Source organism: Chiloscyllium plagiosum, unplaced genomic scaffold (genome assembly GCF_037043375.1).
Source record: "Chiloscyllium plagiosum isolate Xiang-an unplaced genomic scaffold, Cpla_swu_hap1 HiC_scaffold_45, whole genome shotgun sequence".
Taxonomy (NCBI): Eukaryota; Metazoa; Chordata; class Chondrichthyes; order Orectolobiformes; family Hemiscylliidae; genus Chiloscyllium; species Chiloscyllium plagiosum.
This window is the reverse complement of record NW_028270183.1, coordinates 1,586,856-1,600,432: the sequence shown is the minus strand read 5'-3', so window position 1 is coordinate 1,600,432 and position 13,577 is coordinate 1,586,856. Positions and strand designations below refer to the sequence as shown.

At 47.1% G+C, this 13,577-nt stretch overlaps 1 protein-coding gene across 4 annotated transcripts in view; it reads right to left on the bottom strand.

Moving 5' to 3' along the window:
• The window catches only part of pde4a (phosphodiesterase 4A, cAMP-specific), a 734,216-nt gene that overhangs the window by 220,921 nt on the left and 499,718 nt on the right, over positions 1–13,577 (bottom strand). For all 4 annotated transcript variants that reach the window (XM_087983115.1, XM_087983116.1, XM_087983114.1 and 1 more), the window contains 3 exons: positions 12,372–12,442; positions 9,123–9,166; positions 5,174–5,286 (listed from right to left, as the gene is read on the bottom strand). In XM_087983115.1, the coding sequence (XP_087839241.1) occupies positions 5,174–5,286; positions 9,123–9,166; positions 12,372–12,442 (228 nt within the window). The remainder of the gene's footprint in view (positions 1–5,173; positions 5,287–9,122; positions 9,167–12,371; positions 12,443–13,577) is intronic.

Below are 13,577 nucleotides of genomic sequence, written 5' to 3'. Positions count from 1 at the left end.
GTGTCCCTGTTCACACCGTGTCCCTGTTCACACCGTGTCCCTGCTCACACCGTGTCCCTGTTCACACCGTGTCCCTGCTCACACCGTGTCCCTGCTCACACCGTGTCCCTGTTCACACCGTGTCCCTGCTCACACCGTGTCCCTGTTCACACCGTGTCCCTGTTCACACCGTGTCCCTGCTCACACCGTGTCCCTGTTCACACCGTGTCCCTGCTCACACCGTGTCCCTGTTCACACCGTGTCCCTGTTCACACCGTGTCCCTGCTCACACCGTGTCCCTGTTCACACCGTGTCCCTGTTCACACCGTGTCCCTGCTCACACCGTGTCACTGCTCACACTGTGTCCCTGTTCACACCATTTCCCTGCTCACACCGCGTCCCTGTTCACGCCGCGTCCCTGTTCACGCCGCGTCCCTGTTCACGCCGTGTCCCTGCTCACACCGCGTCCCTGTTCACACCGTGTCCCTGCTCACACAGTGTCCCTGTTCACACCGCGTCCCTGTTCACACCGTGTCCCTGCTCACACCGCGTCCCTGTTCACACCGTGTCCCTGCTCACACAGTGTCCCTGTTCACACCGTGTCCCTGCTCACACCGCGTCCCTGTTCACACCGCGTCCCTGTTCACACCGTGTCCCTGCTCACACCGCGTCCCTGTTCACACCGTGTCCCTGCTCACACAGTGTCCCTGTTCACACCGTGTCCCTGCTCACACCGCGTCCCTGTTCACACCGCGTCCCTGTTCACACCGTGTCCCTGCTCACACCGCGTCCCTGTTCACACCCCGTCCCTGCTCACACAGTGTCCCTGTTCACACCGTGTCCCTGCTCACACCGCGTCCCTGTTCACACCGCGTCCCTGTTCACACCGTGTCCCTGCTCACACCGCGTCCCTGTTCACACCGTGTCCCTGCTCACACCGTGTCCCTGCTCACACCGTGTCCTTGCTCACACCGTGTCCTTGCTCACACCGTGTCCCTGCTCACACCGTGTCTCTGTTCACACCGTGTCCCTGCTCACACCGTGTCTCTGTTCACACCGTGTCCCTGTTCACACCGTGTCCCTGCTCACACCGCGTCCCTGTTCACACTGCGTCCCTGTTCACACCGTAACCCTGTTCACACCGTGTCCCTGTTCACACCGTGTATCTGTTCACACCGTGTCCCTGTTCACACCGTGTCTCTGTTAACACCGTGTCACTGCTCACACTGTGTCCCTGTTCACACCGTGTCCCTGTTCACACTGTGTCCCTGTTCACACTGTGTCACTGCTCACACTGTGTCCCTGTTCACACCGTAACCCTGTTCACACCGTGTCCCTGCTCACACCGTGTCCCTGTTCACACCGTGTCCTTGTTCACACCGTGTCCCTGTTCACACCATGTCTCTGCTCACACCGTGTCACTGTTCACATCGTGTCCCTGTTCACACCGTGTCACTGTTCACACCGTGTCCCTGCTCACACTGTGTCCCTGCTCACACCGTGTCCCTGTTCACACCGTGTCCCTGTTCACACCGTGTCCCTGTTCACACCGTGTACCTGCTCACACCGTGTCCCTGTTCACACCGTGTCACTGTTCACACCATGTCCCTGTTCACACCGTGTCTCTGCTCACACCGTGTCACTGTTCACACCGTGTCCCTGTTCACACCGTGTCACTGTTCACACCGTGTCCCTGCTCACACCGTGTCCCTGTTCACACTGTGTCCCTGCTCACACCGTGTCCCTGTTCACACCGTGTCCCTGTTCACACCGTGTCCCTGTTCACACCGCGTCCCTGTTCACACTGTGTCCCTGCTCACAGCATGTCCCTGTTTAACCATGTCCCTGTTCACACCGTGTCCCTGTTCACACCGTGTCCCTGTTCACACTGTGTCACTGCTCACACTGTGTCCCTGTTCACACCGTGTCCCTGGTCACACCGTGTCCCTGCTCACACCGTGTCCCTGCTCACACCGTGTCCCTGTTCACACCGTGTCCCTGCTCACAGCATGTCCCTGTTCACGCCGCGTCCCTGTTCACACCGTGTCCCTGCTCACACCGTGTCCCTGCTCACACTGCATTCATGTTCACACCGTGTCCCTGCTCACACTGTGTCCCTATTCACACCGTGTCCCTGTTCACACCGCGTCCCTGTTCACACCGTGTCCCTGCTCACACCGCGTCCCTGTTCACGCCGCGTCCCTGTTCACATCGTGTCCCTGCTCACACCGTGTCCCTGCTCACACTGTGTCCCTGTTCACACCGTGTCCCTGCTCACACTGTGTCCCTGTTCACACCGTGTCCCTGCTCACACCGTGTCCCTGTTTAACCATGTCCCTGTTCACGCCGCGTCCCTGTTCACATCGTGTCCCTGCTCACACCGTGTCCCTGCTCACACTGTGTCCCTGCTCACACTGTGTCCCTGTTCACACCGTGTCCCTGTTCACACCGTGTCCCTGTTCACACTGTGTCACTGCTCACACTGTGTCCCTGTTCACACCATTTCCCTGCTCACACCGTGTCCCTGTTCACACCATGTCCCTGTTCACACTGTGTCCCTGCTCACACCGTGTCCCTGTTCACACCGTGTCCCTGTTCACACTGTGTCCCTGTTCACACCGTGTCCCTGTTCACACCGTGTCCCTGTTCACACCGTGTCCCTGCTCACACTGTGTCCCTGCTCACACCGCGTCCCTGCTCACACCATGTCCCTGTTCACACCATGTCCCTGTTCACACCGTGTCCCTGTTCACACCGTGTCCCTGCTCACACCGTGTCCCTGCTCACACTGCGTCCCTGTTCACACCGTGTCCCTGTTCACACCGTGTCCTGCTCACACCGTGTCCCTGTTCACACCGTGGCCCTGCTCACACCGTGTCCCTGTTCACACCGTGTCCCTGTTCACACCGTGTCCCTGCTCACACCGTGTCCCTGTTCACACCGTGTCCCTGTTCACACCGTGTCCCTGCTCACACTGGGTCCCTGTTCACACCGTGTCCCTGCTCACACCGTGTCCCTGTTCACACCGTGTCCCTGCTCACACCGTGTCCCTGTTCACACCGTGTCCCTGTTCACACCGTGTCCCTGCTCACACCGTGTCCCTGTTCACACCGTGTCCCTGTTCACACTGTGTCCCTGCACACACCGTGTCCCTGTTCACACTGTGTCCCTGTTCACACTGTGTCCCTGTTGACACCCTCTCCCTGTCCCCACGCTCTCTCACCCCGCCCTCTCTCTCACTTCGCCCTCTCTCTGTCCCCGCCCTCTCCCCGTCCCCACCCTCATCCCGTCTGTCTGCGCTATGTCCCTGTCCGTGCTCTGTCCCTGTTCACACTCTCACCCTGACCGTGCCATGTCCTTGCTCACACTATCACTCTTCACATTGTGTGCCTACACGCACGGTCCCTGCTTACACTGTGTCTGCTCACCCTGTCTGCGCTAACCCAGAGTCCCTCCTCACACTATGATTATGTCCACACTGTGTCCCTGTTCACATCTTTGCTCTACTATGGAGCTAAAACCACCAGAAGTCACCTTTATCCTTTGTGTAAAAATCCTGAAGAGGATTTTCTTAGAATCTACCCCATTGTTTGACAAAGGGACTTCAGTCAACTGCAACCAATGACGTAAGAAATTAATCTCAGACATCAACTAAGTCATTAGAAGGACTTCTGTTTTAACAAGGCGTTGCCTGAGTAAAGCATGTTTCCAGATAATTGCTGAATTTGTTTGCTTGAACTCACTTCAGGGAAAACATCTGACTGTGCATTCTGAGTTTTCTGGCAGTTTTATTTGAACAGGCTTTATTTGCAGGTTTAGAGATAGCTTTGTCTTTCAGTTGGGGAATAGCATTGAAAAAAATAGCTGCTTGGCTTGATCTGTCTGTTTCTCTCAAAGAGCGATTTGAAGACTCCTCAATGCTGTGCTTCCTGAGGAAGCTGTGTCTGCCAAGATCCCAGATACAATTACCTATGTTTGATGACACCTGTCTATATTTGCCAAAGAACCACACTAAGTCACCTGAGTACTCAAAGCTGATTCTTTTTGCCTTCAAGAACTAAAATTATTGTGTAAAGTCTTTTATTCTCCAAAGCAAATGTTTGAGGAGAGAACTCTTTTATTTGCCACTTTACCTTGTGTGTGTTTGTTTGTGTGTATTGCTGAGTTTTTTAAAGGGATATCTTTTAATATTACAAACATAATATGTTAATCAGTTTTGCATAATCATTGAATAAGTTTTGCTTATAATAAATCAATACTTTTGTGTTTATTAAAGAAACCTGATTAATGGATCTTTTTATTTTATGTTTTATATAGAGAAAACATATAGTTGACCATGATGGGAACCACGCAAAACAATTAATTTATGTTGTAATCTGTGGAGTAGAGGGACTAGATAAAGGCAATGAACTCTCCCCATCTTGGTTAGAACAGTTTAATACTACCACTTAGCCAAAGTACATTAAGTTTATACTTGGCAGAGTGTGCATGCTTTTGTTTCTACTCAGATTGTGTGGGTTTCTGTAGATATATTGAAAATGATAGATATATATATATATATATTTGAAAATCCAAACTGTGAATAATGTTTACATCTTTGTAAGAATAAGTTTGTTTGGTTAAATTTAAAATTTGTTGCTACTAATGGAGGGGTGGGCCTAGGAATGGCAGTGATCCCTACAACCCCTTGGTGAATTAATAAACTTGCTTAAAGTAGCCGTTGGGAAATAGTGACCATAACACAGTGGAACTTTATATGACGTTTGACTGTCACATCACTCATTCTGAAACTGGGGTCTTCAGTCTGAGCAGAGGAAACCGTAAAGGTATGTGGAGCAAGTTGGCTACAGTGTATTGGGAATTCACAAGCCAAACAGATCAGCGATAATCTTATTTATCAGGCTTGAGGGGCTGGATGGTCTACTTCTGTTCTTATTTTGTATGTTCCTATTAAAAGAATTGACTGTAGACAAGTAAATGAACCTGGAGCTTGCACATTTCTTATGCTAGGACCAGGAGGTTGACTGAATTTGTGCACAGATCAAATTCAAAGCTTCCTTTTAATAAAGAAACATTGGCTTCAGGGAGATACACAAGTTTCAAATATGTTCATTAAGTGAATCAAAAACATCAGTATTCAATACTGCGCTGCAGCCCAATTTTGTTTTCCCACATCCTGCTCCCACTTGCTTACCTTGTTAGAGGCCATCTCACTGACGGAGCGGTAGGTCTGGATTGTCTCTAGTTGGTCTAAACACCAATCCAGCTCCTCCAGGGTTTCCTTTGCCAGTTGCTGGTAAGTTTCATCTGGAAACACAAAGCCATGAGCATGGTTAAAGTGGGGAACTCTCATTACACTAACCGAGTGTGGAGGGTCTTTTTACCATCATTTCACACACTATCTCCCCCCCCCCCATCTCTCTCTCTTTCAAACATACTGGACGTATACCCATTATGTGAACAAGTATTTACTAATCTTACTCCAGAACAGCTTTGCCCTGATTTTAAAATCTGTCCTCCAGTTTCTGGGCTCTCCCACCAGACGAGAATAGCTCCTCCCTAAACATATTCGCAAATTCTTTCACCATCTTCAACACTTGATTCACCATCTTTTGAATCTTCAATATTTGAGCAAAGGGAAATGCAGGCACTACAACCTGTTCTCATGATTTTACAGTTTCTGGTGAATCTGTGCTGTGGCCACTGAAAGGCAAATATATTCTTTCTGAGATGTGGGCAGTGGAAAAATCATTCAGAAAGTGATGAGACAGAGATGACCCAAAGGTACAATGATAGAAGTTGAGGTAGAAGTTGTATGGTTATAATATGCCCAAGTATGTTTTCAGTGGGTGTTGGCCACAATGGGGACAAACCAGTCAGAATTCAGTACTCAGTGTGCTGAAGCTCCCTAACATCATGGGTGGGAGCAGTGTATCTTTACATGGTTTCCTGGTTTTCCCTTCTAAGAGGAGACTGTCACTTTCACATCAGAACACTTGTTCACATAACTAGTGTCCAACCTATTTCTAAATTCTCCCACTTGGCAGAGAGTAAGGGGAGGATAAGGGCAGTTGATTAACAAGGTATGGAACAGGGAGAGGGGAAAGAAAGAGTCATGGCAAGGGAAAAGGGGAGGGAGAGTCAGGGTGGTCATTGGTGAGAGCAGCATGGGGTTAGCAACTGAGAGGGAGCGATGTGAAAACCAAGAGGGAAGGGTGGAGGGGAAGATTACAGAAGGCAGAGGTCAGGGTCAGGAGAGGAATGGAAAGTGAATGAGTAGACTGAACAGTATCAGCACAGCTCAGACTGTATGGGGAAGTGGGTACGGGAGGGGACAATCATCTCTTCTTGTTTTTGAATTTTCATACAGTCAGAAAACTACTTCAGTATAAATTAAACCATAAAAAATGGGAAATTGACGAGACACTGACAGAGCGCCTTCTGCTGCCATACCTTTGTTTCGTTTCATTCATGGGATGTGACCATCATTGGCTGGGCCAACAGTTATCGCCCATCTTTAATGCCCTTGAGAAGGTGAAGGTGAGCTGCCTTCTTGAACTGCTGCAGGTTGACCCACAATTCCCTTAGAGAGGGAATTCCAGGATTTTGATCCAGTGACAGTGAAGGAATGGCCATATATTTCCATTTCAGGATGGTGAGTAGCTTGGAGGGGAACTTGTAGGTAGTGGTGTTCCCATAAACCTGCTGCCCTTGCCCTTCCAGATGCAAGTGGTTGTAGATTTCAAAGGTGCTTTTAAGCATCTTTGGTAAATTTCTGCACTGCACCATGTAGATAGTATACACTGCTGCTACTCAGTGCCTGTAGTGGAAGGAGTGGATGTTTGTGGATGTGGTGCCAATCAAGCGGGTCGCTTTGTCCTGGATGGTGTTAAGCCTCTTGAGTGTTGTTGGAGTTGCCTCCAATTCAGGCAAGTGGGGAGTATTGCATCACACTCCTGATTTGGACCTTGGAATAGATGCACAGGCTCTGGGGAGTCAGGAGGTGAGTTATTCCTTTCCTCTAACTTGTTCTCATAGGCACAGTTTTTATATGGCTCATCCAGTTCAGTTCTGGTCAACGGTAATCATCAGTCATAGAGTCACAGAGATGTACAGCACAGAAACAGATCCTTCGGTCCAACCCGTCCATGCTGACCAGGTATCCCAACCCAATCTAGTCCCACCTGCCAGCACCCGGCCCATATCCCTCCAAACCCTTCCTATTCATATACCCATCCAAATGCCTCTTAAACGTTGCAATTGTACCAGCCTCCACCACTTCCTCTGGCAGCTCATTCCATACACGTACCACCCTCTGTGTGAAAAAGTTGCCCCTTAGGTCTCTTTTATATCTTTCCCCTCTCACCCTAAACCTACGCCCTCCTGTTAATCCCTAGGTTGCTGATAGTGGATGATTCAGTGATGGTAATGCAATTGAATATCGAGGGTCGATGGTTAGATTCTGTTATGGTGGAGGCAGTCATTACCTGGGACTTGTGCAGGGACAGTGTTACTTGCTACTTTGGAAATATTTAATTGTCAGAGCTGAGCAGAGCAGCCCCTTTCCTACACTCTCAAAGGCCCAGCACACTGACTGCTCAAGCTTTATTCATAAATCAGAAATTCACTGAAAGTCACACTGTAAACCCAACAATTCTCTGTGGCAGGACAAACACAGTTCCTCTTATAGAGTTACAGGAAATAAATGCAGCTTATTATCATCTCTTACAGTGCTTTACCTGTCTTAGGAGTGGTTGATGGGGACAGTGCAAAGGAAACTTTACTCTGTATCTAGTCCTGAGCTGAACCTGTCAGGGAGTGTTTGCTGGCGACAGTGTACAGGTAGCTTTATTTTCAGTTTAAAAAAGTAAACGGAGCTTTACCCTACCGTGGGCGGCACGGTGGCACAGCAGTTAACACTGCTACCTCACAGCGCCAGAGACCTGGGTTCAATTCCCGCCTCAGGCGACTGACTGTGTGGAGTTTGCACGTTCTCCCCGTGTCTGCGTGGGTTTCCTCCAGGCGCTCCGGTTTCCTCCCACAGTCCAAAGATGTGCGGGTCAGGTGAATTGGCCATGCTAAATTGCCCGTAGTGTTAGGTAAGGGGTAAATGTAGGGGTATGGGTGGGTTGCGCTTCGGCGGGTCGGTGTGGACTTGTTGGGCCTGTTTCCACACTGTAAGTAATCTAATCTAATCTATATCTAACATGGTATTGTGCCTGTCTTGGGAGTGTTTGATGCAGATGGTGTAGAGGCAGCTTTACTCTGTATCTAACCCCGGGCAGTCCCTGTCCTAGGGGTGTTTGATAGGAACAGTGAAGGGAATATTTCACTTTCATCTAACTCTGTGCTGTATCTGTCCTGTGAAATCATGGAAGGTTGTGTGAAATTCTGGTCCTCTATAACAGAAAGGATGTAACTTTCATAGATAGAGTTGGGATGGGGTTTTCAAGGACAGGACAGGACAAATGAAACTTTGAAGAAAGATTGGATAGGCTGGAGTTGTTCTCCTTAGAACAGAGGAGGGTGATGGGAGATTTGATTGAGATGTACAACAGTTTAAGGAGTGGATGGGAAAGGCCATTTACCTTCATAGAAAGATCAGACTATGACACATAGATTTAAAATAATTAGTAGACTGACTGAAGGAGGAAAAAAACTATCTTCCCCCACAAAGGCGCAAGGGTTCTGAAAGGGTCATAGAGGCAGAAATTCTCACTTCATTTAAAAGGTGTCTGGAAATGCATCTCAACCTGCTCCTCGGATGCCGCCTGACCTGCTGTGCTTTTCCAGCAACACACTCTCAACTCTGATCTCCAGCATCTGCAGACCTCACTGTCTCCTATTGTAACTGCAGACCTATGGATGAAATGCCACAAAGTGGGATTAGGCTGGGGACTTGTTTCTCAGCCAGCACAGATTGGTGGGCCAGGCAGCCTTTCTGTACTGTAAACTTGCTGAGATTCAGGAACTGCATCACCTACATGTTGTGGATCTCCTCTGCAGAGGTTTTGAACAAGACGCTATGGACTCCTAACCTGCTACAGCTGCAATGACTGTAAGTGCCTGCTGCCATGTCACAGCAGCTACAGATTAACAATGTGCTCTTTCATTTCTTTGTTGTGTAGAAGAGGTTTAATTACCTGACAGGGTGCACAGTGCAGGCTGTGGTCCTGCTGGTGACCTCCTGTGGAGAAAATCAGAAAAACAAGTAAGTGCTTGTATAGGCATGGGGGTGATAGCTGCTTGCAAGATTGTGCAGACAGCATGCACACAAGATGGACAGAGACCAGACATGCTTTGAAAGAATGCAGATAGCAGACAGTGCATGGAAAGGATTATGACAGGCAATATTCACACATGAAGTGGAACTGCCAGTGTTGGACTGGGGTGGACAAGCTCAGAAGTCACATGACAGACTGACTGTGTGGAGTTTGCACGTTCTCCCCGTGTCTGCGTGGGTTTCCTCCGGGTGCTCCGGTTTCCTCCCACACTCCAAAGATGTGCAAGTCAGGTGAATTGGCCATGCTAAGTTGCCCGTAGTGTTAGGTAAAGGGGTAAATGTAGGGGTATGGGTGAGTTACGCTTCGGCGGGTCGGTGTGGACTTGTTGGGCCGAAGGGCCTGTTTCCACACTGTAAGTAATCTAATCTAATCTAATCTAACCAGGTTTATTTGAAATTACAAGCTTTTGGAACGCTGCTCTTTTGTCAGGTAAAGGAGCAGCGCGCTGAAAGCTTGTGATTTCAAATAAACCTGTTAGACTATACCCAGGTGTCATGTGGCTTCTGATAATATTCATCCAGATAGGATACACAGATAGCATTAAACAGGATAGACACAGACAGGATACGTACAGACAACACCCAGACAGGATACAGTAGACAGGAAATACACACTCACAGCACGCAGACAGCTCCCAGAAAAGTACACGCAGACAGGAAACGAGCAAGTGTACAATGAGGTACATATACACACACACACACACATACACAATAAATTACGATGTGTAGAATTTCCACTGTTTGATTTGATTTTGGGATTGCACTATTGTTGCACTTTATGAGATACCAAGTGATTGAGTGCTCCATAGTGTATCCATGGGGCCTTCAATTATCCTCCAAATGTACTTCTCTGCGCTGGCTCTGCAGTAACTCTTGGACAGAATCTGGTTACTGAGGTGCGTAGTTTGAGTGAGGAGGTTTTCCTTGTGTAGTCGTGGTGATGGTGGTCAGGGGTGGGGGCGATGCACTGTGCCCCCACAATCACAAGTGTAGACATTGTGAAAACAAAAAAGAATCTGTTGGCATATTTTTTTTAAAAGGCTGCTGTTCCTATAACCCTATGAAAGTATCAGACAAACCATTAAATGATTGATAACGGAAATGTCAGACACTCCATACTTCTTAATCTTATCCAAATAAACATTGGGACATTGACAAAAGAGATCACAGAAATGCAAAGACAATGAAGCTTGGCTGTAAGCTCAGACTAATCAAAGTACAGGTTGGCATACACTCCTGATGAAGGGCTCCTGCCCGAAACGTCGACTCTCCTGCTCCTCAGATGCTGCCTGACCTGCTATGCTTTTCCAGCACTGCACTTTTCAACAGGAGATTGTTTTAATGACTTTGCTAGATTGATGTCCTTGCAAGATCATAGTAAGTTATTCCTAGCGTGGAAGGAGCGTGGTTTAAGTTTTTTTTCAATTTCCCTTCCAAAGAGATTGCGGATGTAGACTAGTTCACAGCTGGGGCTCTGTGAACCATGAGCCATGGGCAAGCTGACCTGACTCTGTAGTAACTGCTGGAGACTAGGATGCATATCCCTATCCTGCACCACCAGAAATTGGAGGCACTGGGAATAGGGGTGGGAATTATGGAATTGGCCACTATTTGCTGTTTTTTACTCTGGGAAAATTCAGGACTTAGAGAGTCTGCACCATATTTCATGCTCACTGCAGGCTGATATTGGCCTTTCCAGGATGCAGAAGCTGTATTACCACAACCCCCTAGGGGAGTACAGTGCAAAGTTATAACTTCAGGGTTTCTCTTGCATTCAAGCAGATTACTCAAAACAACTACCCCATAACCTCACCCGAACAGAATTGTCTGAAAATTCACCCTCAGATGATCTACTGGGTTTCTCTGAGGGATTGATCAGAACTCTCCAGTAGGGGTAGACTGGGAATTCACTAGGAGGAGCTCAGCTCATCTTCCTAGTACCAGGCATTTCCATTGTTTCTCTGGGGTTCCTGCCAATGTTCCATCAAGATTATATCAGGACATTGAGATAATCCTGTGAAGATTTGAAACAAGCGTGTGTTTGGTGCAAGGGGACCAGGAGTCACTAAGTTCATTTTCCAGCTGCTAACTCGGGTTAATCAGTAACAACTGACATTTTCCTGAACAAGCAGAGGCTAATCTAGTAAAAAGGAGCCCAAGGGAAAAATTGATAAGAATCTGTAAAATTATGACTGTTCAGTAGAATGAATGCGGAGAAACTATTTCCGCTTGTGAGAACAACAGTACATAGATATTAATATCTTTTCATTCATTCACAGGATGAGGGTATCACTAACTAGGCTAACACTTGTTACCCATCCCTAATTACCCAGAGAGCAATTCAGAGTCAACCACATTACTGTGGGTCTGGACTCACATGTAATCCAGACCAGGTAAGGATGCCAGTTTCCTCTATGAAGGACATTAGTGAACTAGATGGGTTTTTTCGACAATCAAAAGTGGATTAGTGGCCATCAATAGATTCTTAATGTCAGATTTCTATGAAATTCAAATCTCACCATCTCCTGTTGTGGGGCTTTGAACCTGGTTGGCCTACACTTGAATCTAGATGCAGAGCAGTGTGGTTGACTCTGCGCAATAATCATTAACAGGTGGAATTAAAAATTTAGGAAGAATTATTTTAAAGAAAGAGAAAAAAAACTTATATTTGGATAACTCTTTTCGCAACATGGGATGTCCCAAAATGCTTTGTAACCAAAGAAACACTTTTGAACTGTAGCCAACACTTCAACATGAGGATGATGAAAGTGTGGAACTTGGTGCCACAAGAAGTGGTTAATGATAGCATTAATTGGGGGGGAGGTGTTTGATCAACACATGGGGGGAGATCTGAATAGGAAGTTTGAGAGCAGTGTGAAAGAGCTTAACAGGACTTGAGGAATTCGTTTGGAGTACAAGTATGGTTTAACCGGGCTGAATGGCCACTTGTACATTGTTGAATCAATGAAACCTGTAACTTTGAACTACGCTTGTGATTGGGTGCTGTGATATTCTCATGAATTCACCTCAGTGAATCACAGAATCATTGATGGCTAGAGGACTGGTCCATACCCTGGGCTGTGGTTGCCTGAAGATATCTGGTACTCACTTATTTGGGGGTCCTTGGGTGTTGGCCAGAACAGTGAAGTTGTTCCTCACACTGCGCAAACTCGCCAGGATCTGAGAGGAAGACAGAAAGAGATAAAGTAATAGACATATGTCACAGACAGTTCTGGGTACATACAGAGTAAAGTTGCCTCTTCACTGTCCCCATCAAATACTCCCAGGACAGGCACAGAACCATGTTGGAAACAGAGTAAAGCTCCTTCCGCATTTTCCCAATAATGTGTTTTCACTCCATGTTCAGCACAGCACCCTTTTTTAAACCATTGGGGTATTTTCCAATTACAAATCAAATATACAAGAATGACAATTGGAAACTTCAGTTACCCTAATAAAGACTGGAAAAAGAAAAGCAAAAGGCAAAGAGGTTAGTAACTCCTGAAATTCATTTTGAGGACTTTTAAAATTGATGCAGAATTTCTATTTTGTGGATGGTATGCAATTTGGAAGCATCTTGAGCTGTAAGAAGGTTAGTGCAGAACTTCATGAAGTCACAAACACGTTGATGGGGTGAATTGACAATTAGCATATTAAATTTAATGCAGAGAAGTATGAAGTGATTTATCTCGTAGGAAGAATGTAGATATACAATATACAACAGGTAGTACGGTTCGGAAAGTGTACAAGAGTGGAGGGATATATTAAAATAGCAGGTGGATTCAGAGCATGGGCTAGTAAAAGCAATTACGTTATATTAACCTTGTATAAAACATTAGAATATTGCATTAGGATATTCTGAAGAAATGTCATACTGACTCTCTCCACGCATGCTGTCAGATTTGATGAGTTACTCCAGCAATTTCTGTTTTTATTTCTGATCTCCAGCCTCTGCAATATTTTGCTTTCATCACAGATTTAAGGTGATTGGCAAAAGGACAGGAGTAATATGAATGGAAACCTCTTCACAGAGTGAGTGGTTACAGTTTGGGATGCCTGACAGACTGTGATGGAGGCAGGTTCACTCGAATGGTTAGACCCAGAAGCTATAGGAGCAGAATTAAACCACTCAACCTACCAAGTGTACTCTGCCATTCAATCCTGGCTGATATGTTTCTCAACTTCATTCTGCTGCCTTCATTCCCTCCCTCCAAAACCTTCGATCCCCTTTCCAATCAAAAACCTATCTATCTCTGTGTTAAATACACTCATGCCTTGACCTCCACAGCGCTCTGCAACAATGAGTTCCACACAG